Genomic DNA, 23,249 nt, shown 5'->3' with positions numbered 1-23,249 from the left:
TTTGTGAACAGAGCCCAGAGCAGCAGAGAGTCAACTGCTTCACATCTCAGGTCAACGACGCAGATCCTAAATCCTGCTGGGAGGTTTACCTGCAGCAGCCATATCCAGCAGGAGGGTTCGGTGCCAAGCTGACCTCTTAAGCCCTATCTGAATGCGTAGAGAGAATTTCAGAGGTTGCACTTCTGGTGACTTAGTGAAAGCATCAAAGTTTGGGGCTAGGAAAACATGCAAAAGACCGGACAGAGTCACATGTTGGATCGGCTCACCAGAAGCTCATGAACAGATTTGTTTCCTCTAAGGCCACAGACTGGCTGCAAGCTACTCAGAAGCCAGTTGTCTTTGGCTATTTTTAGGGCTGGGCGTCCAGATTTTCTTTAGGAAATGCATGTCAATCTTCAGCAATGTCAATAAAAGAACTAATTTTGCAGAATATCCAGACTGTGACAGCCCTGCATGTGGACGTCTGACACCAGCACCGTCTCTGTCAGCGAGCACGTTTCAGCATGACACCAGGAAACCCCAGCACAGAGTTAACAGCCCCCCTAAATGGAGCCTAGCAGTAGGCCAGGCTGCAAACACTGCTACTAACCTGGTCATTTCTGCAGAGCCCAATTAAGACCTACAAGTTGCATTACCACGGCCTCTGTGTCAGATTCAAATACAGATGGATTTTCTGTTCAGTGAGCGCACTGCCAGCATCTGAAGAGTTGAACTTAGCATAAGCAGGCAGGATTCCCAGGCTGTTAATAAAGTCCCATTATTTTAATGCATTTCCTTCCCACAGAGATGGTCAGTTTTGTGACTGCTCTTTTTAAAAAAAGTATTGCTCAACCAAGAGCAAAACAAATCATCTCCTCAGAATTTAGGCATAAAGCAGAAGCAGCAGGAAGCAGCCACACACACCTTCCTTCCCAAAGGGAAATACATGAAGTAGGGCTCAAGGGATCTTGAAGTGCCCCTCTTTCAAACTCCTGCCCCAAGGAGGGTTCAAATTTACCTGAGCCACTCCTGATTGAAATTTGTTTGTTCCTAAAAAGTTCCAGTGACAGACACTGCCCCTAAACAGTTTATACTGTGATCTGTTGCCACCATTAGACATCAAAGCTATATCTCCTTTAACAAAAGTTTGAATTCTTAGTCCTTATCTTGTTGTAATTCCTCTGGAAGAAGCTCCAGGAGTGGGAAGGGGCATGTCTCTCCCATGAAAGCGAGGACCAGGCAGGCCTCCAGCACTCACTCACCAACTGCAGCACCACGGAGAGCAGACCGTGCGCGTCTCTGTGCAAGGGAGAAACAGCTTGAGGAATTCAGATTGCCATGAGGAAATCCATATCAACAGCATCAAAGAAAATAAAAGAAACTGGACCTTGACAATGGAATACAGAAGTGGAAGTGAACTTGAACAAGCCATAAGCCAAACTTGAGACCTGGGGGAAACGGCACCAATTTCACCACCTGAGCAAGGCCGCTGCTGAAGGGGTGTCCCTGACATGGAGCCTGAGCCTCAAGGCAAACGCTCCGGGATTAAGGCCAGAAAGTTGCTCAACCTCAGCATGAACAAAAGCAAGTCTGGATCTCCTCACAGCAGCCTGACGACCACATTTCAGAAATAACCCAAATTTCATCTAAATGTACGTTAAAAAACTTACTATGAAGATAAAATACAGAAGTAATCAGAGGAAGGACAACATCTGTGGATTACAGAAAAATGAATGAGGGATATCCACATCAACGTGAAAACCAATTAATATCCCAAACCAAAATCTCATTGCCTTCCTCTGATTCTGAACTGTGCTTTTATAGCAACCTTAAGCCCCGAGTTTATCCATCCACTTCTCCATAACACAGAGCAGCAATGTAAGCAATAAATCTGCTCCCACTGGTAAACTACCAGCTTTCTGCTTATCCCTGGGATTTCTGTATTGATTCCCCACTCTGCAGAGCGCAACCAACTGCACCTACAAAACAGATTTGATGTTTCATTATTCTAGAGCTGTGAGCATTGATAGGTCTCTCATTTTGGAAGTATCTTTCCTGTGAAAAAATGGATGTATGGAGCCAGGATCCTCAGTGACATGCTACCAGCACCTCTATTTGCAGTATGTTATTCCACCACTAGATGTCTGTGTTAGGGATCTGTAACTTACCCCTGGTACTGGCAGGGACAAAGATGGAGCTCCAGTTTGAAGCCAGGTCTGTTTGTAGCCTGGTGTCTCACAAGGCCACTGTGATCGTGCTGTTTTCCCGTCAGTTCCACCTCCTGCTAACATCCACTAATCAAACTAGCTGATTAATTTCAATCAAGTCTGAAAACAAAGCAGAGGTCTCAAAGATGATTATCATTATAGGAACTTCATTAAGATTATAAGAGTGGCAGCCTGTGTGAAAAAGCTCTGAATTAGCATCCTCACTGATGGAAAGCAAATCTCAGCCTGTACACACCTCCTCTTTGGTGGCAGTCAGCAGCACATAAGAAGGAGCGCAGAAACCCAGACAATACCTTTTTAAATTGTATGAAATGGGAGAGATCTGCTCTGTGTGCATCTGTGAAAGATTTTTACATTTCAGACACGGCTCAGAGACCCCCAAAAATGGCAATTGTATGTGGCCAAATTTGAAACATTTAAAATTAAACTTAGCAGAAGCATAAAAAGCAATAAAAAACAAGCAGTAGCTTGAAATATTGCTACTCTTTGTGTTTGTTTATGAGAATGCTTTAAAAAAAACACTCGTTAGCCATAATTAGTGGCAGTAGTGTCACAGATTGTTTATGCTTTTCAGGTACTCATCTCAGAAAAATATTGTACAGGAGGAAATTAGATGAGGCATCAGATCAAAGGTTTGTACGAGTTACTCGAAAATACAAAAGTCAAATGGAAGAGAAATCCATCAGAAATCCTAAAAGTAGGCTTGCTGTGAGTGATGATAAGCAGCTAAGTTTCCAAGTTGTAAGAGCCCTAAAGCTTTGTGAGACTTTTTTGCCTCCAAGTAAAAAAGAAAATGGACTGTCCTAGTGGGTACTAAAAATTTTACAAGATCTTCCCACTGTTGCTAGTTCATCCAGCAGCCCTGGTGCACAGCCCTGAGAAGATATGAGAAGAATTTGGAAGGGTTCCGTGGAAAGAAGCAAGGGAAAATTGCAACGGATTTTGAACTTCACCCACAACAGAAATTGCATATGTACAGCAACCTTCTACTGTATTTATTGCTTTCTCTGATGGATCACTGCATAAACTATGAAGGTAATTGAGAGGAAGGAATTGAACTTTTCCGTGCATGAGGCACGAGAAGGATTCATCTTGCACTGAGCGTGAGAGGAAAGTCACTCAGCTGAGTTTGGCAGCATGTTGTTAGGACGTCTTTCTAATTACTGCAGCATTCAGAGAAAAATGTGCAACTCAAACATGACTCTGCCAAAAGTGATAGGAAAATTAAAGGCCTCTGAAGAGTGCCATGACAAAGCAACTTCTGGAGAAAGGAAAAAAAATTCTCTGACCAGGATTTTGCAGGGACTTAGATTTCAGGTGACTCTTAAAATGGTGACTAGTGCAAAATCAGCATTAATTGTGAAAACTAACTAGCTTCTCTGTGATTTCATTCTATACCTGCCAAGCAAAAAAAAAAAAAAAAAAAATTGATCGAGTGTGCTGCAAGTTTTATTTACATAAAGATCTGATTGCTTGGTTCGTTATTATGCAAAGCAGAGAGAGAGAAAGCTCTTTCAGCAGGCATCTGAAAAAAATCACATCTAAAAATAACATTATGCTTTGGCTTTCCTTGTAAAATGCCTGAGAGTGCATGTTTCTCTCTTCAGTGGTTACCGTGAAATGAATGAACTATGCTGAGGAAGTCCCTGCAATTTCCACTAACTTATAACTGGAGAGGAGTTTGCTCTGTAGAGGAAGATAACTGAGCCCAATTCAGCAGCTGGAAAATAGAAACAAGAAACTACTGTCCTTTTTTTATTTCCAGTTCAAAGCACACACCTCCAAAAGTCTTCTACTGAATCATTTTGAATGTGTAGCATTTTTCTTCCCATATATGCACTCCTGTGAAGTTTTGAAAGCTTTTATTTTTTCCAGTGCTGTGCCGCCAGTTCCTTCCTTGAAGCTATTGTTGTTTCTCACAGCAAATCTTTTTGAAGTTGTAAAAATAAATGAGTGTGCTGTATTGGACTAGTGCCAGAAGGAATGACATTGCAAAGTCACTTTTGAAAGAGACCTGTCACCTCTGAAGTGGAAGCAAATTGGTAGCTTTTGAAAGGCTGATCACCTGCCTAAGCTCTCGTTTCTGAAAAAAAGAATAAAAATAAAAAAAATAAAACAGGCATAACAGAAAAAATGAGGGAAAGCACATCTGCACATAATTTTACCTGTTCCGTAAAAATCAGATACAGCTTTTTGATAAAAAAAACACACAACTCCATTTAATAGCTTTTTCCATTTAATGCTTTTCAAAAGCAAAATGCTGCACTTTTAAGAACAGCAACACTGGGAGAAGCGTACAGCCTTGTGTGATGTGATAAAGCTGAGCAAAATGACATCTCCAGACCAAAAAGTTCCACAAAGAACATTCTGTATTTTATCAGTCCTGGGTCACTCTTAGCTTACTTCCACTTTCACAATTCATAGCCTTGTTCCTATCTGGCTATTTACAATATCCATTTCTTTCCCCAACAGCCAGCGTGGCACAACAGAATGCAATTCTGATAATGGTGTAATTCCACTTTCCCTGTTTTGTTGTTCTTGTTGTTTGTTTTTATTGCTAATCCTCAAGAGAATGGAGTGCAAGTCTTCACCATCATTATTTCTTTGCAAACACTTCTGCCCATTTTGACAAGCCACAACACGTTTCAGTGCAAAGTAAAAATTCAGCATTAAGCAGCTGAAATAAATTCCTGGGAGCAAAACTGTTGCTTTCTAAAGCTCTTCGTGAAGCACTTACTGATTAAATCTGGTATGAGATCTTGATGTCCTTACTGGATACAGAAAGACTGTTCAGGAATCTGCAGTTCTCCTACATAAGAAGAAAACAAGTGCACCCAGGAGTAAATCTTTGCAGCCAGAAACAGCCAGGCGCACTGCAGTGCAGGCTTCCAGAACATCTGTTCTACAAACCTAATTATCCCTCCTCGTACAGATGCAAAAGCCATCTGAAATGCTGGCACCTGAGACACAGAGATGATTTTAAGTCCCTTTAAAATAGGCTTTAAAAATAATACATACCAAAACCCCCTGCAGAAACATTTCCATAAGCTGATGTGCATTCTGCAAATCAACAAGAACCGATTCCAGTTCGGTGTCCCATCAGGTAAGTCACAGTCCCCCAGCGATCCCGTAAGGGCTGTTTGCTCTCACTGTTCTTTAGACTCGGTTCTCAGTGGACTGATAAGAAACTACAGTACCACAATCTACTTCACTACAGTTAGCTTTTCAGAGATTTTGCAGATCCTTTTGAGACCAGAGTGTAACAGCTTCATTTAGTCTTAACCTGCAGTAGAAATATTCAAGCCCTAAAATCCAGGTAAGAATATTTCCAGAGGGAAACGTTAAATTAAGCTCACCTTCTAACAGCTACAAGGGCACTGGTCCAGCTATTGGTGGCCCTTTTATTTTCAGACTCCTTCTGGAGATTAAATTACAGTAAGTGAAATTTGACAGAAGAAAAGTTTTAGACGGGTTTATTTGTACAAATGGGGCAGACAAGTGTATATAGATGAGGCTGAGATATGTGGCTGTGCAAGAGCAGACAGCTTAAATCATTTAAGAAACGGTATCTGCAAATCTCTTTCCTCAAGTGAAGACATCGTTCTCTTTGTCTCTGAGGATCTCTCTTTCATCTCACTGCTCTGAATTTGCGCTAACAGTCAAGTGGCAAGCTGCCAAATTATTCACAGTTGGCTAGAAGCATGGTCACCTACAAGCTAATTGATGCCACAAAACTTCCCTCCAGGATGCCATCTGGGTTGCATTCAATATTCTTACTGGATTCAAAAGCCCGTCCCTCTAAACTTGAAAGCTGCTTCTCTTGACCAAATGCCAGTTTGCTGATTTTGTTTGCAAGCACACACATTAAAGCTAAATAGCAATACCAAGCTCCGAACTCCACTCTTTTGACCATAGGTGGACTGCATTATTTTACAAAAATAAAGACAAACCATTTCCCCATCTCACAAGTGTATAAATTGGGGAAATGAGAGCTGAAGGGGCTTCTCTGTGCTAACCTAGGAAGGGACCAATATAAAATAAAAAGGCATTTTATACCAAGTCCCTGTCCTTGCCTGAATAAATAGATCACATTTTAAAAGAGCTAAAACCCCAGCATCTCTCGATGGCTATAATGAGACTCCTGGCTTTCATTTCAAAAAGTAGGCCATCTACTGAATAACCAAAGTATCACTTTTGGGGCCTAGCTGCCCCACTAAGTCATACAAGAACACGGACACTTTTGTTTTCCTATTGCTACTTCTTGCAGCAGAAATACACCTTGCTGACACCTGGTCACATCCTTCCAGTGCTCTGTGCTGGCAGCTGTACTTCTCTGCGTGCAAAGCCAGTGCCCCAGGAAACAGCAACACTAAATCAATGCAGAGGTCTCCTGCTCTCCTGTTGAACATCTGCTGCTCAGCAAGTTTCCGTGTGCGTTTTGTCACCCCATCAAACTCCGTTGTGAGATGGGGAAAGCTGCTCACCTCTACAGCACTGACAACTGGGATCATGCTGGCACCACCTGATGCCGACAGGGAGCTGCCAACCCTAAAGAATTGGTGAGGTCTACGTGATGGAGAAATGCACCGTCGTGGTTACTGCCAGCGATCCAAGGCCAAGGAACAAACTGCCTAAGCACAAACGTCTCTGTTTCCAGATGAGGACTTCCCTCGATGACATTTGAAGATAAAAGCTTACAGCTTTTTTGGCAGAGGAGGGAAAAGCCTGCCACAGAGCCTGTTGAAACAGGGTCACGTTTTGTCAAGCTTTCAGCCTGCCTTTTCTATCACATCCTCCTTCTGCTCTTTGTAGGTTCTCCACGCTGGGCATGTTTCCTCAACCAGCATCACAAACTCTGCTTATTAAAACCACAAAGTTCAGATGTGGCTGAGTTTCCAGCTGGCTCACTAAACCCTGCATATGGGTCTCATTCTTAGCCCTGCTGACATTTTATTTCTCTTCAGGCTTCCTTGTCTTCCAGTGCCAGGCAAGTTTACGCTACAAGCACTCTGCGCAGGGATGCAGGCTGTTCCAGAGGAGAACAGTTGACAGAGTTCTCCGAAGCCCCCAAATCCCACAGCTCGAGCTGCTTTGTATCCCTTCAGCAGGCCTGGATCTCACCACGTGTTCTCCCAGAACATGGCCCCTGAATGCCGTCCCCAGAAGGGCTGCAAGAAGCCTTCCTGAGCAACATCCCCTGACACCAGAATCCAGTACAGTTTTACCCTCCAGCCGCTTTCCTGGAAAAACTTTGCAATACAATAGATTTGGCAGCACTGAACCGCTGTTACCTTCTCTTCACGTGGAGGAGAGGCAGAATGCTGGAACACGCAGAGGCAGTTCATTTGGTTCACTTATTCCAACTTAACGCTGTTTGAGCAGAAGTCAGACCTGGCAAAAGCTCATCAAAACAAATCTCCATCAAGTTCACACACATACACAAGTGCACATCAGGGACAGAAATGCAGAAACATTTGGCAACCCTGCCTGGCCACATACCGTGGCCAAACTAAAACTCTACTATTCTGGAAGTGTTTTTGTATTTTCACACTACAGGAAAACGCTATTAATATTAGCAGGGGAATGGGAACTGAAAAAGCAGGATGGAGGTTACAACACTGATGTGACAACGCTGTAAAAGTTTACAATGACTCACTAAATACCCACACGGAGACAATAAACTTGTTCTGAACTCACCAAGAGATCTGTGGAGCAATTTGATAGCCTGCAGCTTAGCAGGAGAAGCAGCCTCTCCAAATGGCTCATGGCTGGGTTTCTTGGGTTTTTTTTTGGGCTTTGTGTGCATGTGTCAGTTGAAAATATTGCGCAACATCTAAAGCGGAACACGAACTTCAAGTGTTTCCATAAGCAAGTGGATTAAAGCGATAATATTGGGGTCTTCCCATCCATAGCCAGGCCAGGATTCAAGACTGGCAGGAAGTACAAGGAGCTTTGCCTGGGGTACTCAACTGACGGGGTGATAGGAGCACAGCCTGTACACCGCTTTGTGGGACTCTTCTCTCAGCAGAGCCACACGAAGCCGCCTCCTTTCAGCCCTTCTGGGCCCACAGCAGCAGATTTTGCAGCTAGATGCCAACCCTCGCAGAGCTCTGCTGGCAGGGAGGTCAGACCTGTGCTATGAAGCCACAGGGCCGAGGCGTTAGCCAGCAAGGTGAACTAATAGATCAGCACTTCCTTAGACTTCTTCAGAGGCAAGACCAGGCTGAGCCATCCCGCAGACAAAATGTTTTCTCTCTTCAAGCCTCAGCATCAGGGAACGGTACCGTCTGTAGACTAAAGCAGTAAGAAAACCCCGCCAAATGGCACAATTAATTAGAGCAGAACATACAGCAAGTATCTTCCCCAAATCCCAAGGTACTTCTGCTTGAATATTTTGATTGCTAACAGTTCAGAATGAGATGGGATCCTGGACCTTCCAAGTCCTACTCAATGAGAAACACAAACCCCTCTCAGAGGTAACAAGTATGAATCTTTTCTCCTTTCCCTGTATCGATGGGAATTTAGCCAATGTCAGATAGTGAAACTTGCAAAACCCTTATAGGTCAAACTGCTGTAAAAATCTCTGCTCTTATAAGAGCAGAGTAAAAAACAACACGCTAACAGATAGTCCCCAGCTGGTTACCATAGAAAAATGACATTTACAGGTGCCCTTTTCCTATGGTAAAGGTCAAGCTGATGCACCAAAAGCCTCTTCCATAGGAAATTCACCCCCAGCCAGCTCAAGCAGAGATGACATGAGCTCTCAGGTATACCACAGTCAGAAAAACAGACTTTTTTTTTTTTTTTTAAGAAAAGCTTTTGAGAATTTCAGTTTCTTGTTCTAGGTCTCATCAGGCTTGTTCTTTCCCTTAAGAAACCTAATCCCACACTTCATCAGAAATAAGTAGCAGGGAGAAAACACTACTCAGAAACAATACAGCAGATTCTGCCCTAAACCAGTCCTTGAATATGCTTCTAATGCCACAATCAAACTCGCACTCCACAGAAAGAAAAAAAATCTGGTAGGAAGTAAAAGGCACATATTAGGTCCTGTACTCAGCTGCCTTCCTCCCCACTCTGTGGTTTTCACTGCCAGATAAGTATCTTTTTTATGCCCTAAAATTAACCCTGTGATATGGTAATGAAGCCAGCACAATGAGGTATAGAAAAGGAACCTCTGCGAGCAACAAAAATCACTGTCCAAACCTTATTATTATGGACATCCCTTTGACAGCTATCCTGCTTGCAGAGAGAAGGAAGGAAAAAACTGCCTTTAAAAATGGTATTTCAGTTTCAGGTTTTTTTTGAAACACTCCTTAGTGTGCTGAGCATGCACAGGTGAAGCTGCCAGGGCACCAGCCCTATAAACGGAGGGCTCCAGATAGCCCAGCACAAACCTGACTCTTGCTGCTGGAATGCTACACTTCCCATGGTGCTGAATATCTCAGTCCTGACCTTGAAAGCTGGAAGATCAGAACGGCTCAGTGACAGGTAATGTCTTTTGTTCTGTGAACATACATCCTCCAGGTTATCATTTGCCAAGGCACTTCACAGCATGCCCAATGATTTGGTGTCCAGCTGCCTTCAACTCAATTGGAGTCAGCAGTAAACGTGTGAAGCTCCCCATCAACTCCTGTCTCCAGCAATGTCACCCTAAACAGCACTGCCTCAACCTCACTTTTGTTCTCAAAGTTTAAAAATAATGTATAAAAAAAAAGCTAAATGCATCCAGGCAGGGCGAGCAGCATTTGCACAGGAGCCATTAATCCTTTCTACAACTATTTGCACAAAATCAGGCTGCCACCGTTCACATAATTTTGTGCATAATCAAATGTGAAGAAATGCCTGCTGCTCTCAGCCAAGCTCTGCAGTTTCCTTTGCTGCCTGAGCGAGAGAAGGTGTTGGTAAAGGCTCTGTGCATTGCTGCTGAGGATGCACTCTGAGAAGCAGGGCCATGAGAATTAATGGCTAAACTCATGCGGAAGGACTTGAAGGAAAAGGACTCCAGCAGAGCAATGAGAGGTTGACTGCAAGCTTGGGAGAGGCTCCACAGCATTCAGGCACATGCTCATCTACAGCCACGAAGAAAAATTAACTACTGTTTATCAACACCCTCTAGAAAAGAGTACCTGGATTTATATCACAGGCCCCAGGATTTCTCTCCCGCTCCATACTCACACTCTTTGCAGTGCCATGCCAGTATCAGTCCCTCCAGTAGCAAACTGGACAGATGTGATTCTTTTCAGCACCTGACAACACAGTTCCTCAAACCTTATTTAACTTCAGGAACCAACATGGACTGTCCCCTTGGGCAAATACACTTACCATATTATTTTTTTAAAGTCATACAAAATTCTCTGTTGAAGAGCTCTCTTATAAAAGGGAACTGAAATCAGCCAGCAAAGGGCAATTCCTTGAAGTTAGGCATGTAATTTCAGTATGCCAATGTGATGCTGGCAGAGACTGCTGCACAGCTTCCCTTTGAAACTAGTGATCATCCACCACATAACTCTTCTCATATAAGTCACTGTTACAGAGTAGAACAAGCCCAAAGGGACCACCTAGTAGCACCCAGCTTATGTAAATGTTGTCACTGGTAAGGGTCCAGCTGTACTTACCACACTAGCAGAAACAAGTTTCATTGTGCAAACTTCAGATCGATTCAAGGCAAATGCTATCATTGTTTTACACAGGAAAGGAAAAAGGAAAAGATAGGCAGCAATAAAATACTTAATAGTGAATTAAACTTCCCTATTCATCCTGGTTCTTGCCAGCCAAGGATATGTTACAAAGAACTCATTATGGCAAGGGTGCACCAGTGATAAATTACTGCAATTGCTCGTGCTTAGGTAGCAGCAAGGTGTGGGCATGGAGGTAAAGGAGGCCAGGAGAGGCAGCGCCCCACATGAAACAGAAAACATTCTGAGCAATAAAAAACCTGCCATGAGCAGTCTCAAAACCAGGGCTTCTGACCAGCTAAAGAAGTGGCTGCACTGCTGCCCACCTGTATACAGGCTGTGCTCTGTTACTCTTTAGGATACGTTAGAATGTATGAGAAGAAAGAAATCTACTTTTAAAACCAAAGCAAGTATCACGTTCATTCTCAGATGCTCATGTTTGCTGTGTGTCTTTGATAGGAAATACAGGCAGCAGTCCCTCCGAAGCATTTCTTGCATTTGACTCACCACTAAAATTTTGAAAGAGAGTTACCTAAACATTGAGGTTTTTCTGAATATTTGACAAACTGCACACAACAAAAGCAAAGGCTAAGCCTTTGAACAGTCCTTTAATCCAAGGAACACGATTATCTGTGTAAAACAATGTGATAATGGACCAGAAAACAAGAAATTGGGAACATTCTTCATGAGTCACTGGTGTTCACAATGAGTTGCTGAATCACTCCACAGCCTTGGGCAAAGGATAACTTCTCTAAGCACCACTTTTCGCTTCCATAAGATAATGCTTAGTCCACTTGTATGAAGATTTAGAGAAAGCTCCACTGCTAACCAGCCATCAGATGACAAATGTGTAATGAGCGTAACGCCACTACGCTAATACGAATAGAAGCACGCAGTTAGAGAGAAAGGAGGTATAATTCTTGGCCTATATCAGTCAGCAAAGACATTAGTTATCAAAGAAACTGGGGCATTCCTCTCTCTCAGCAAGTAGCTGCGTAGCTGCCATCGTGATCCAGGAGGAAAAGACTACGGGAACAATTGCAAGTTTACATCTGAAACAGACATCACCTGCCACCTGTTTTTCTACTCAGCACAAGCATATTCACTACTCCTGCTAATTCTGATATTTATGCTCTTTAACTGCTCCCTGGATCATGCCAAGTAGCATCAGGTCTGGGCAGAACAGGTCCAGCAAATCCAGCAAGGCTTACTGGTATACGCTCACTGCTAAATCAGCAAACCATGCAGCTGCTGTGTTAGGAGACCCATGCAAAACACCTGGAAATCTTATTCATCTAGATCAACTAAAATATAAAAAGCATGAAAAGCCAAGGAAATTAATTTAATTAACTTTTAACACGGACAAAGATGGCAAAACAAAGATAGACAGAAAGCCTGCACTGGGTAACGCACCGCTGAACGCAGACTTGGGATTGAAAGAAACTTTTCATTCACCCTCTGAAATCAAGTAAAATATCACCTCCACGCACACTGTAACACCTATTACACCTCTAAGAAGGAAGCATGAAAAAGTATGAAACAAGGCCAGCTAAAATACAAAACAAGTTCAAAACCTGGAATTGGAGCAGTTACCCAAATAAGGGAAAAAGTACAGTTTAGAGATTACTGTCAGTTGTACACAACAATCACTTTCTTAAATTGATGAAACTGTGCTGGGCTATTTGGAAAAGGACGAGCATCTAAAACAACATAACGTATCCAAATTTAATGAAAATAAACAGATTTCCATCTTTTCAGTGGATTTAAATGCACCCTCTTCCCTCCCCCCTTCAGTGTTTGGTAAGTAAAAGAAATTCCATCCACAGAAGCTACAGAAACCAAGCTAGAAGCCCAGAAAAGAAAAAGGAACTTACAGTAGGCAAAATTCTCACCCAGGACGGACAAGGTTCTGCAGCACTAATGAATCAGATTTTAAATTAGATATCTATCTTTGCAAAAAAAAAAAAGTAATCAGAGCACAGACAGCAGTTGCCAAAAAGAGCCCTTCTGGTTCTGCAAGTACAGGACTGTGCTCCTGCTGCCATGGAAACTGAGCCCCGGCTGCTCTGGTCCTGGTGCAGTGCCACACATGCTCTCAAGCATTTAATAGATATTAATAATGCAAAAATATTACCAATAGATCAGAGACAGAGCGTCTTCTCTAAGAAAACAATCTGGCAGCAAAGTTCACTTCACGTGGCTACAGCCCAAAGGCTACTTGCCATACTGTAAGGCAACTGTAAATCCCGTTATCTCCTGCTTCCTAACTCTGCTCGGCACTGCCTGTAAGGGTACCCTGCCTGCCAGGCCTCAGCTTAGCCTGAAAAAGGCAGGAAGCCTGAAGGGAAAGTTGAAATACTCCCCCAGTTTGACAGGTAACCCCGCAGTGAGCAATACAGTTGAGTGTGTTTAGCACCTCACGGTCACTCTTGGCTCTGCTGCTGGCTTCTTGTAGGACCCCGAGGAACCCCAATGCCAGCTCCCGTCGGCAGGACAGCCCCAACACCATCCACTCACCTCGTCATGAGGAGGGCACAAGGTTGCCAGCTCAGGCTTAGCTCCCAGGGAAAAGTCACGTCCCTGCCAGAAGCAGAACCGTGTGCCATCAGGGCATTATTAGGGCACGACACAGAGAGATCAGAGCTGGAGCTCTAATCCCCCTTTTAAAGTCTTCCAGCTTCTCTTGGTTGGAAACCTGGTTCTTGATAACATTTCAGTTTGGATGGGCTTAGGTTTGTTTTTCAGCTAGCTCGCAGCATTATTATAACTTTTAAAATCTAATCAGTTTGTTATCTCTTGAATTTCAGATGGAACTCTTCACACAGCAGAAAATCTGCATTAATTATTTCACAGGGCCTTTTACCCCCTCTATTTCCCTTGTGGCTAGCTAAATACTCATAATTTTATCAGGAAACGGAGTTAGAAAAATCACACTCGACATTTTTAACATTTCCTGCACAAGTGCTGTAAAACAGCAGAGGCTTCCCTTTGGCTAGAACCAGCTGTCTGCACTCACAGCAGAGCGCGCTGGAACAGGCAGCCTGCTTTCCTACCAAGGACATGCCACCGCGCAGGGAAACAAGCAGCAACACACATCTTCATCCCCGTCACTCAAACTCGGCTCACTGATTTGTTTTCCTGGGCAAAGCAAAGAAAGGAAAACTGACATCTTACAGCATTTGTAAGGCATGCGGTGGCACGGGAAGGCAGAACTCAGCAGTAACATGTGCTGGCAAGGTTTTGAGAATTAGCAGGGAAAGCCTGGGGAGAGGAAAAAAGGCTATCAGAGATGTTGGATGTGAACAGTGCAAGGATGAGGACGATCTCATGCCAAATCAAGTCCACTACGAACACATCTTCAAGAGCACATCGTAGTCTCAGTGGCACACCGAATACACAGCAAATTTGCCGGTGAATTAAAAAAGTTGGTGCCATTACAAAAGCTAGCTGCAGCAAAAGCTGGGCGTCTGCTCTATTAGAAACAGATGAGCAGATCAATAGCTGTCAGACATTGTCAAGCCTTAAACTTCAAGCCTCAAGCATTTAACGTTCCTTTACAGAGACAATGGAGTCAAGAAACATTCTCTCTAGTCCTGCCAATCTGAGTCCAGGTGTGTCAGATTAACGTGTTCACCAACATGTTCCACTTGGTTCCTCCAGCCTCATCATTGGCATTTGTTCACTTCAATTCATCTCTAAACATCCTCTGCTGAATATGAAATTATCCCAAGCAGCTTCCATTCCAACAGCAATCAATAAGAAATCACATCTCAGATGCGTGCTAATCCTGGGTCTGTAACACCACAGACAAAGAGAGCTGGTCTACATTGACTTTTGTTTCATCTTTTTATACATTAAAATGCTCTGGGTGAAGCTTGCCTACCCTGGTTCAAAATGTAGAATATTTTTATATCCTCTGAAATGAGAGCTCTGAGCTCTTTGATAAACAAACCAAGTCACTGTCAGTTCTGACTGCACTTTCATCATTTCCTTCTTGAACTTAATCATTATTTTCAATCTTCTCATTCTCCTTGACCTCAGGAAAGCTTTTCAGATCTCGTCTCTTCCCGTAACAGTAGCTAGAGCTATTCATGTGCTTTCTTGGCATAGCACAGCAGCAGTCCATAAAATCAATTTCTCTTCCCTCTGTAACCATAATGCCCCCAGTTCCCATGCCCCCAAGCTCCCTCTTACAGTCCTATCTCCATTTCTTTCACAGACCTTGAGCAGGAGTGATGGAGAAGCACCATGGCCGGGAAAGAAGCTGCACCTAGAGTTAGTAACACTCCTCAAGCATACGTGCCAGGAGGTAAGGAAAAGCAGAAGGACACACTTGTTTCACATTTGGACTTAATGCTTGATTTTCTACATAAAGGATGAAAAGAGGAAGGAACACAGAAACAAAAAAAATAAGCAGGTTGGGTTTCTCAGAACAGACAACGAGAATATAATGAAGAAAAGAAGATAAATGAGTGACAATACTCACCACATTACACAAGAAATCAATAAACTAGTTCAAACACCAGCTCACACACCCACACAGTACAAACCAGGACAGTCGAGCCACAGGAAGACACGCAAGCAAACGTGTCCTGCCTCTCTGCATCACTCTTCCCAGTGCTCCCCGTTTTGGGATAAGCACGCAAGCTGGCCACCAACCCAGTTATCTGTCACCTACATAATCAAGAGCATATGATCGTGCATATGTCAAGGAAACCTAAAATTCTCCACATGCTGATGTATGATATATATATATATATATATATATATATATATATATATATAAAAATATAAAAGAGACACACACATCTCTGGAGTAACATACTGCAATTACTCAGAACAGAGAATAACGTCTCAATGCTGAACTTGAAGAAAAATTGGAGCAATAGACAGTGGAGATCAAAAAAATCACAGAATGTTTATGGCAATTGAGACTACCTGCTGTCTTACCTTGTCCCATGCCAACACCTGCGAGCGCGGCACACCGTTACACTCAGGATGTATTTAACTCTTCACGGGATCCAGATTTTAGTTTGCAAATAGGCTTTTAATATATTTTTATTCCCAAATTCCAGCTTTAATGAAATTTGAGCTGAAAAGCAAGAAAAATAATACCACGATGCCTCCTGGGCTTCCGCATAGGCAGCAGGAGTCAAACTGCACACTCCCTGCACACAAAGCCAGCCGGAGAGCAGGAGCCTTTCCTCCTCTGGAGAGCGAGGCAAGCAGGACTCAGCTCTGCAGTCACATTCTGTGGGGCCCCAAGGCAGGGCACGGGCTAAGGTAGGGGGAAGGTTACTGATGCTCCAAAGAGTTTGCCCTCAATTCCAGGCATGTAAGAACAGCCTTGAAATCAGTGACTCCGTTTGGACTGTCTCATACTTTTGGTAGCCTCAGTCCTGCCCAGTATAAAACATCCCTGTGAACAGCAGTAGCAGAAAGCAACAACAGAGAAAATATCCTAATACAAAGAAGGAAAATGGAGCTTTGAGAGACATATAGTAAGTAATTCTGCATTTGGATGTGTCCCCCTGCAGGCAGATTACTACAAAGCTGAAGTGGCCTCACAGCTTGTTTCGTTTTTAGGGAACTGGTTAAGCTACTACTTGCTTTTTGCGGCTATATTCTTTGCCATACTGAAGGCTTATCAACAGTGAAACGTTTAAATAGAGGAAGAGCTTTATATATTTCTGCAACATACACAAATTAGTATCTCCTCCTTCTTGTTAACACTTCCAGACAAATGAATTCTGTCTCCTTTCTCCCTGATGGCCTTCTTTGCTACCAGAAATTGTTTCCTTATACTTCCTGTGAGGCAGCAGCTATATGCATACTTGCTACCTGCATCTATTTGGTCTTTCTTTTGCCCTTCCCTAACAGGCATGGCACTTTCTGTAACCCTTATTTTCCTGCTCTTCTCTAAATTCCCAGCAATTTATTTCCATACTGCAAGAATCATCTGTTTGTTACGGTGGCCCTTTGACTGCTTTTAATCACCAGCACTACTAAAAGGACTTAATTTGACGGGGTAACACTGAAATATTCAGTATGAAATATGAAGCATGTGCACACCTGATACTTGCTCAAATGAAGAAAACCAAAAGATTCCTTCCAAAAGAAAGAAGGCACAAAATCTTAACTGTAGAGAAAAGATGCCTCTTGAAGCATGCTGAAATTGTAAAGATCATTTAAAGTGATACACAATCCACTCTGCAATGGAATGTGCACCTTACCAGGCTGACCAAGGGATGACGGTGTAAATCCTGTTTCTGACATTCACTTAGTTTCTAGTGCCTGTTCTCACTAGTGAACCATGTGGCCAGAGAGCTTGTAGCTTCTTCCTTCATCAGCAACAGCAGTTCAAATTCAAGGGAAAAAAAAAATTAAGGAAGAAAATAAAACTGAATTTGTACTATATGAGTCATTTCCCACAAGTAAAACCTTGAAAGTCAACTGCTACATACCAAGAAAGAATTTGGCCCCATAAGAAGAAGGCTGTTGAGCAACCTTGGATAAACTTAACACACTGCACAAAGCAGTAAGCTGCTCTGCGTAAGAGTTACAGCGATCATTGATTACACGTCAGTTCCTGAGCTGCCCATGCTCAGGCCCACACAGGCCTAGGTAGGTAACTTGAACTACCAACCACGGCAGAAGAGAGCCACTGAACAGAAAAGCACATTCCCAGGAGATGATACGGAATGATTGCCAACATATTCTCCTTCTAGTCTAAGTCTCCTTTAAAAAAAGCCAATATTATAACAACAAAGTTCTCAAGGATTAAAAATAACACCACCAAAACAACAACGGCAGCCTACGTGAGGACAGCTTACAGCAGGGAGCACACACAGTGCTGCAAGGCTGCCAACCCTGTTTGCCCATGAACAAAATACAGTTTTTTATCTCCTTCCAGAACTGTTTAAAGTATTTTCAGTTACAAACTCTTCCAGCATATACAGACTGTCTACATACAAGGACAAGCATGTTTCACAAACTGGTTGTTAACGCACATAAAGACCATCCTGTCTTCAGAGAGCAAGGATGTACACGAACAGCAGTAAGCTACAAATATGTGGACACATTGATAACAAATGTTATCAGCTCCAGAAAAAGCATCAGCAAGTAATTACAGGGGTTATCACGCACCACATCAGTACTCAGCACCAGCAGGCTACCTGCGTTTTCATTTCGCTCTGTCACCGCTCCAGCATGCTGAGTTTTCCAGGACAATTTCATCCTGAGCGTATGTTCATAAAATAGTTTCTAAATGAATAGCAATGACAGAGGTGGCATCTAGCAACAAAACCACGTGGAACATATTCTTTCATACAGCGAGTATAACTCTAAACATTACATATGCTGAGAACTGCTATACATTTTTAATGAAAGAACGCTTCTGAAACAAAGTGAGAAAAATGCTTGTAAAAATACTTCTTTAACCAGTCTGAACAATTGCAACTGCAAAGTCTCTTTCTATGTATACAAACTAAATGAACAGTCCACGAGTAATTTCTGCAGTATGTTCCTCAATCACTACTAACAAATGCCAAATTCAGATTAAAGCAAGGAACACTTCTTGATGTCTCCACATGCAAAATTTCCCTTTCCTAACATTAGAAAGTCACCATTCCACTATAATCTAGCCACTTTATTTTTACCACCCTCAAAAGAACAGTAAACACCCTCTGAAGCAAAACCAGATAGATGCAATCGTTGACCTAACCATCCTAACACGGCCCAATTCATGTAGAGCAGATGTTCAATGGGAATGTTTTACACTCTGTCTTCTGACACGATGTTTAAAAAGAAGGTCACAAGGAAAAAGAGAAGAAACAACAGCCCGGGTACAGGTTCCAACTGACTCACTCATGCTAGGCAAGAAGCTCAGGCCACAAACCTTAAGTGACACTGAATGTGGAGCACGGGGTGCAGGATCTGTTCCTCAAGATGCTCCCCCAGCCATCATCCCTACATCTGAAACAGCAGCTCCCAAAGCACAGCCCACCTGCAGCTCACCAGGCCTCTGTACAACAGTACCCACAGCAGCTTTTAACCAGAAGGCTTTAAGAAGACCAGGGTCAGCCTGCTCCGAGGCTGCTGGCACTCCCACAGTTACTGTCTCTCTCTGGAAACTCATACACTTCTGAGAAAATATTCTCAGGTACAACTACACACAAGTTCAAGCTAGTTCCCAGTCAGCCATGGCCTCCCCAAGTCTCTTGCAATCTTAAAAATTCCAAGTCTGAGATGCAGTAATAAAATTCTCACATCAATCATGTTTATATCTGTACTAAATAACACTGCTGAATCACTCATATCATAAACTTATGCATGTGTAAAGCCTGTCAAGTCCTCTGAATACAAAAGCACCAGATATAAATGTTATACTCACTGACTTACTGTTACAACATCAAGTCTCATATGAGCAAGAGCTTGGGAATTCCTGCTCTCCATGAACTAATTTATTCAGAATTCACTGTGAGACAGCTGTACCAGTGAAGCTGCTAACAGGACAGTCACACACTGGAGAACACATAACTAGTGACTCTTTCTTTTCTTGATATATTCCTGTGGTCCACAAACTTTCAAGAGTTTAGTGAATTACAACCTGAGAGTTGTTCCGTGTCTATTACTCTACAAAGATAATTGGAGAGATAAGCAGTGCCTGCTGTAATATTTGCAACTTAAAGAGAATTATCTTTAACTGAAGTTTTAAGACTTAGGGTGCATAACTTTTCACAGATGCTTCTCACACTACAGGGTTGACACACATTGTCCTAGGCTGTCAGAAGCTCTAATTAAGCAAAATAAAACAGTGGTAATAACAGCACAACCCTGCAAAGCACCCAGAGTTTGCTGGGTGCCACGCACACAGAGCACGGTGACACCACAGGGGAAGGCAAGACTGCCACCTGCCCAGGCCAGGAAGTACAGATCTCCTTGCTCCCTCTTCCCTCACGTTACTGAGGAACCAGGCAGCGCCGTGTGGCCGCGGAGCCAAGCAGCCTGCTCGCTGCCCCCCTTCCCCTCACCACGGCCACAAATACCTATTAAACCCCAAACCACGCAGCAGCCCCGCACCTTGCGGGAAAGCGGCTTTCCCGGGAGGACCAGTAGCGGTCCCAGGGGGGTCGCCCACCCCCCAGCTCCCGTGCCATGCCCCAGGCAGGGCTGCTGCTGGCGGCGGGGGCCGAGCCCCCCGGGGCAGGCAGCGAGGGGCGCTGCAGGAGGGGGCCCGGCCGGGCGCGCCACGGAGGGGCCGCGTCACGGATCTGCTGCTGCCGGCAGCCAATCAGCGCCGGAGCCGGGGCCGGCGCGACTTCATTCATTCATTCATAAAAAAGAGGCGCTGGGAGCGGCGCCCTTCCGGGCCCCCCCGGCACTCACGGCAATCCGCCTCGTCGCTGTTATCCGAGCAGTCGTCGTCCTCGTCGCATTTCCAGATGGCGGGGATGCAGCGCTCGTTCCGGCACTGGAACTGGTCCTCCTCGCACTCCTTGACGCCGCCTGCGAGACACGGGGCCGCGCCTGGGTCAGCGGGGAGAGCTCCGCCACCGGGAGCATCCCGGGGCCGCTCCGACACCGGGCAGGGCCCCGGGGACCGGCGGGGGTCGGAGCCGGGACCGGGCTCGCCAGGGCTGAGCGGCTCGGGGCGGGCAGCGGGAGCACGGCGGAGCCGCTTTGTGCGCGGATGGAAGGGGCCGTTCCCGAGCTCCCCCGCGTCAATTTAGAGGCACGGGATGACAGGGGAATGGTTGAATCCCGAACGCGAAAGACAAAGAAAAATTAAAAAGCGCACCGATGCTGGGACCGCCACGCGCCCGTTACCGGGGCGAAACGGCCGGGCACATGGGGATGGGGGGTGGCGGGCGCTCCCCGGAAAGGGAACCGACCTGATGAAGTTGAGGGCGGGGGGACGGGGCAAATCTGCTTTGCAGGCGCAGCGCTGCTTTGCCGAGCCGCAAATCCCTTCAGAGAGGGATTAAAGGTGGCAGCTCCCGTCAGCAGCGGCCGCGTTGCATTCCCCGCTAACGAGCGTGCACGGCCCCCGCTCCCTCCTCCGCAACCCCCTACGAGCGGCGATACCGGAGCTGCGCCCCCGACCCTCTCCCCCATCCCCTGGGGTAGCCCAGCCGAGGCGTGCGCTCCCCCGGGGGCCGCGCCGACCCCACCTTTGCCGAGGTGCAGCTTGAGCAGCAGCAGCTGCAGCAGCAGCAGCCGGGCGAGCGCAGGCCGGCACATGCTGCCCGCTCCCTCGGTGGCAGCGCGCCGTGTGCGGGTTGCGCGCAGCCGGCGCGCCGCTCTGCGCCCCGCCCCGCGCCGCCGCCAACCAGGCCACGCCCCTGGCCACGCCCCCTCCGCGCGCGCTGCCGCGCCGGCGCGCCCTGGTTTGCGCGCCACCGCCCGCAGGGGGCGCGGGGCTCTGAGCCTGCCCCCAGCAGTAACCGCGGCCCAAAGGGCACCGGCGGGGCTGGCACCGGGAGGCTGCGGGGAGCGGGGAGCGGAGCGGGGCGGGGCGGGCAGCCCGCTGCGGGCAGCCGGAGGGGGGTTTGCGGCAGGTTGTCGGAGCGGCTGTGGGGTGGGAGGAAGGAGGCCGGGGTGGCTGGGCTCGTGGGGTGGGTTACGGTAAGTGCCCAGAGCAAATGGGTTGTTTGTAATGTGTTAGGGGAGTTTGCTCTGCTGTAAGTGTGTCAAAATAAAGGTTTGTAAAGCCAGTTCCCGGCCTCCTTCTGTTTTCTGAAATATTTTAAATTACAAGTTGCTCCAGGACAGCAGTGGAGCTATCCAATACCAACCAGGTGGAAGCGGGCAGAGCATCGCTCCCAGCAGGGATTTGGTACCAATCCATCTTGGAATTTCATTTGATTTCAGACAAGCTGACTTGGCCTGCCTGCCACTCACAGAAAGCAACGTTAGCAGGCTCCTGAACACATCGCTCTGATGACACCTGGCCGAGCGATTCAGCAGCCGCTCCCGGCCTCCCCGGCAGGGCTGCTTGTAGCCTAGTACCATCTGGTGGATGTGTGCGTGTCAAAGGAATTGCAGAGGCAAGGAGGAGACTATAGGAACTGAAGGGGGAGAAAATTAGCCCAGGGAAACCATTTGGTTTGTAAGAGAAATTAAATTTAGATGTATCCATTATGTTCAAATTGTTAATTAAGACTGGTAATTTACCTCCCAAGGTCCATCTCTTCCAAGCGCACACCTCTGCAGTCACAAACTGAATGGAAATCCCGCTGCTCTCAGCCAGACTGTAGGGAAATCTGCAAAGCAACAACAGCACAGATGTATCTGGCCAAACACTAAGTGTCCAACAGCAAATACAAAGCATTTAGTAACCATTGTATACAAAATACATCTGATATACTGCATTTTCTAGCTGGTGACTGGCTTCATTTGTAGATTTAACACACGCACACGTCTGTCTGTCCCCTCATCACAAGTCTGGTTGCAGCAGGTGAGACCAAGGGGCCCTCCAGCTCCTTCTGATCCACACTGCTCCTGGCAGCAGGTGCCTAAGAGCAAGTAAGAGCAGAGCCAGCACACGGCAATGCTTGCCCAGAATAGCTTCCTGTTTTCCAGGCATTGATGTGGTATGTTTTACCCCTGTCTACTAGCTAAACATTCAAAGTCATCCTAAGCATTCATGCAGGGCAGCCAGCAATGGGACAGCCCCTGCCCCAAAGCACAAATGCGGGCACCAGGGGACTGTGAAGGAACACTCTAATAACCTGCTGTATTTAAAGGCTGCTGATCTGCTCCTACTTCTGGTCACATACCTCTGTGCATTAAACACCACAAGCTGACACAAATCAGCCTGGTGCTGACAGCGCAAGGAGGTACATCGCAGTAGAGCTCCATCCATCCAGAAGGACTTCCCATCAATTAGCTCCGTGTCTTTCAACATCCACACCATTTCTTTGAGCTACGTCAAACTGATTTTTAAAGCTGGATTTATTTTTTTCTGATGCAGAACCCAACCCTTTTATTTCATACTTAACATTTTTCAACAGTTTGTCACTTAGATCCCTAAGTATCCCGTGACAGCTACAAGTAATAGAGGAGAGAAGTCTGCTCAGGGTCATGATGAACAACTGGCATTCTGCATGCTGGATCTCTGCTGGCTCGTGTTAATCTATCGGGTTCTGTAGTTGTTTACTCACACAGGTATGCACGTACACACCCTCCCAAACCTTTCATTAAGTTAGTTGAACCGATGTGCTAGCTGCCATATCCCTTAAACTCCCAAATGATCTAAGTCAGTACCTGCAATATTAGTTGCCTTTTAAAATAAAATTCTCTGATAATAATGAAATAATAATAACTAATAAACTAACTGTGCTGGGAATTTCAAGCTATAAAT

The 23,249-nt window shown here is 45.2% G+C and overlaps 1 protein-coding gene across 2 annotated transcripts in view; it reads right to left on the bottom strand.

The window, feature by feature from the left end:
• The window catches only part of LRP8 (LDL receptor related protein 8), a 166,436-nt gene extending 145,220 nt beyond the window's left edge, over positions 1 to 21,216 (bottom strand). For both annotated transcript variants that reach the window (XM_068690150.1, XM_068690151.1), the window contains exons 1-2: positions 21,058 to 21,216; positions 20,273 to 20,392 (exon numbers count right to left, since the gene is read on the bottom strand). In XM_068690150.1, coding sequence (XP_068546251.1) covers positions 20,273 to 20,392; positions 21,058 to 21,127 — 190 coding nt within the window. In that variant the 5' untranslated portion in view covers positions 21,128 to 21,216. The remainder of the gene's footprint in view (positions 1 to 20,272; positions 20,393 to 21,057) is intronic.
• Positions 21,217 to 23,249: the final 2,033 nt, after the last annotated feature.

This window comes from Anas acuta, chromosome 8 (assembly GCF_963932015.1).
Source record: "Anas acuta chromosome 8, bAnaAcu1.1, whole genome shotgun sequence".
Classification (NCBI taxonomy): domain Eukaryota; kingdom Metazoa; phylum Chordata; class Aves; order Anseriformes; family Anatidae; genus Anas; species Anas acuta.
The sequence above is the reverse complement of the archived record's forward strand: the minus strand, read 5'-3'. Positions and strand labels throughout refer to the sequence as shown.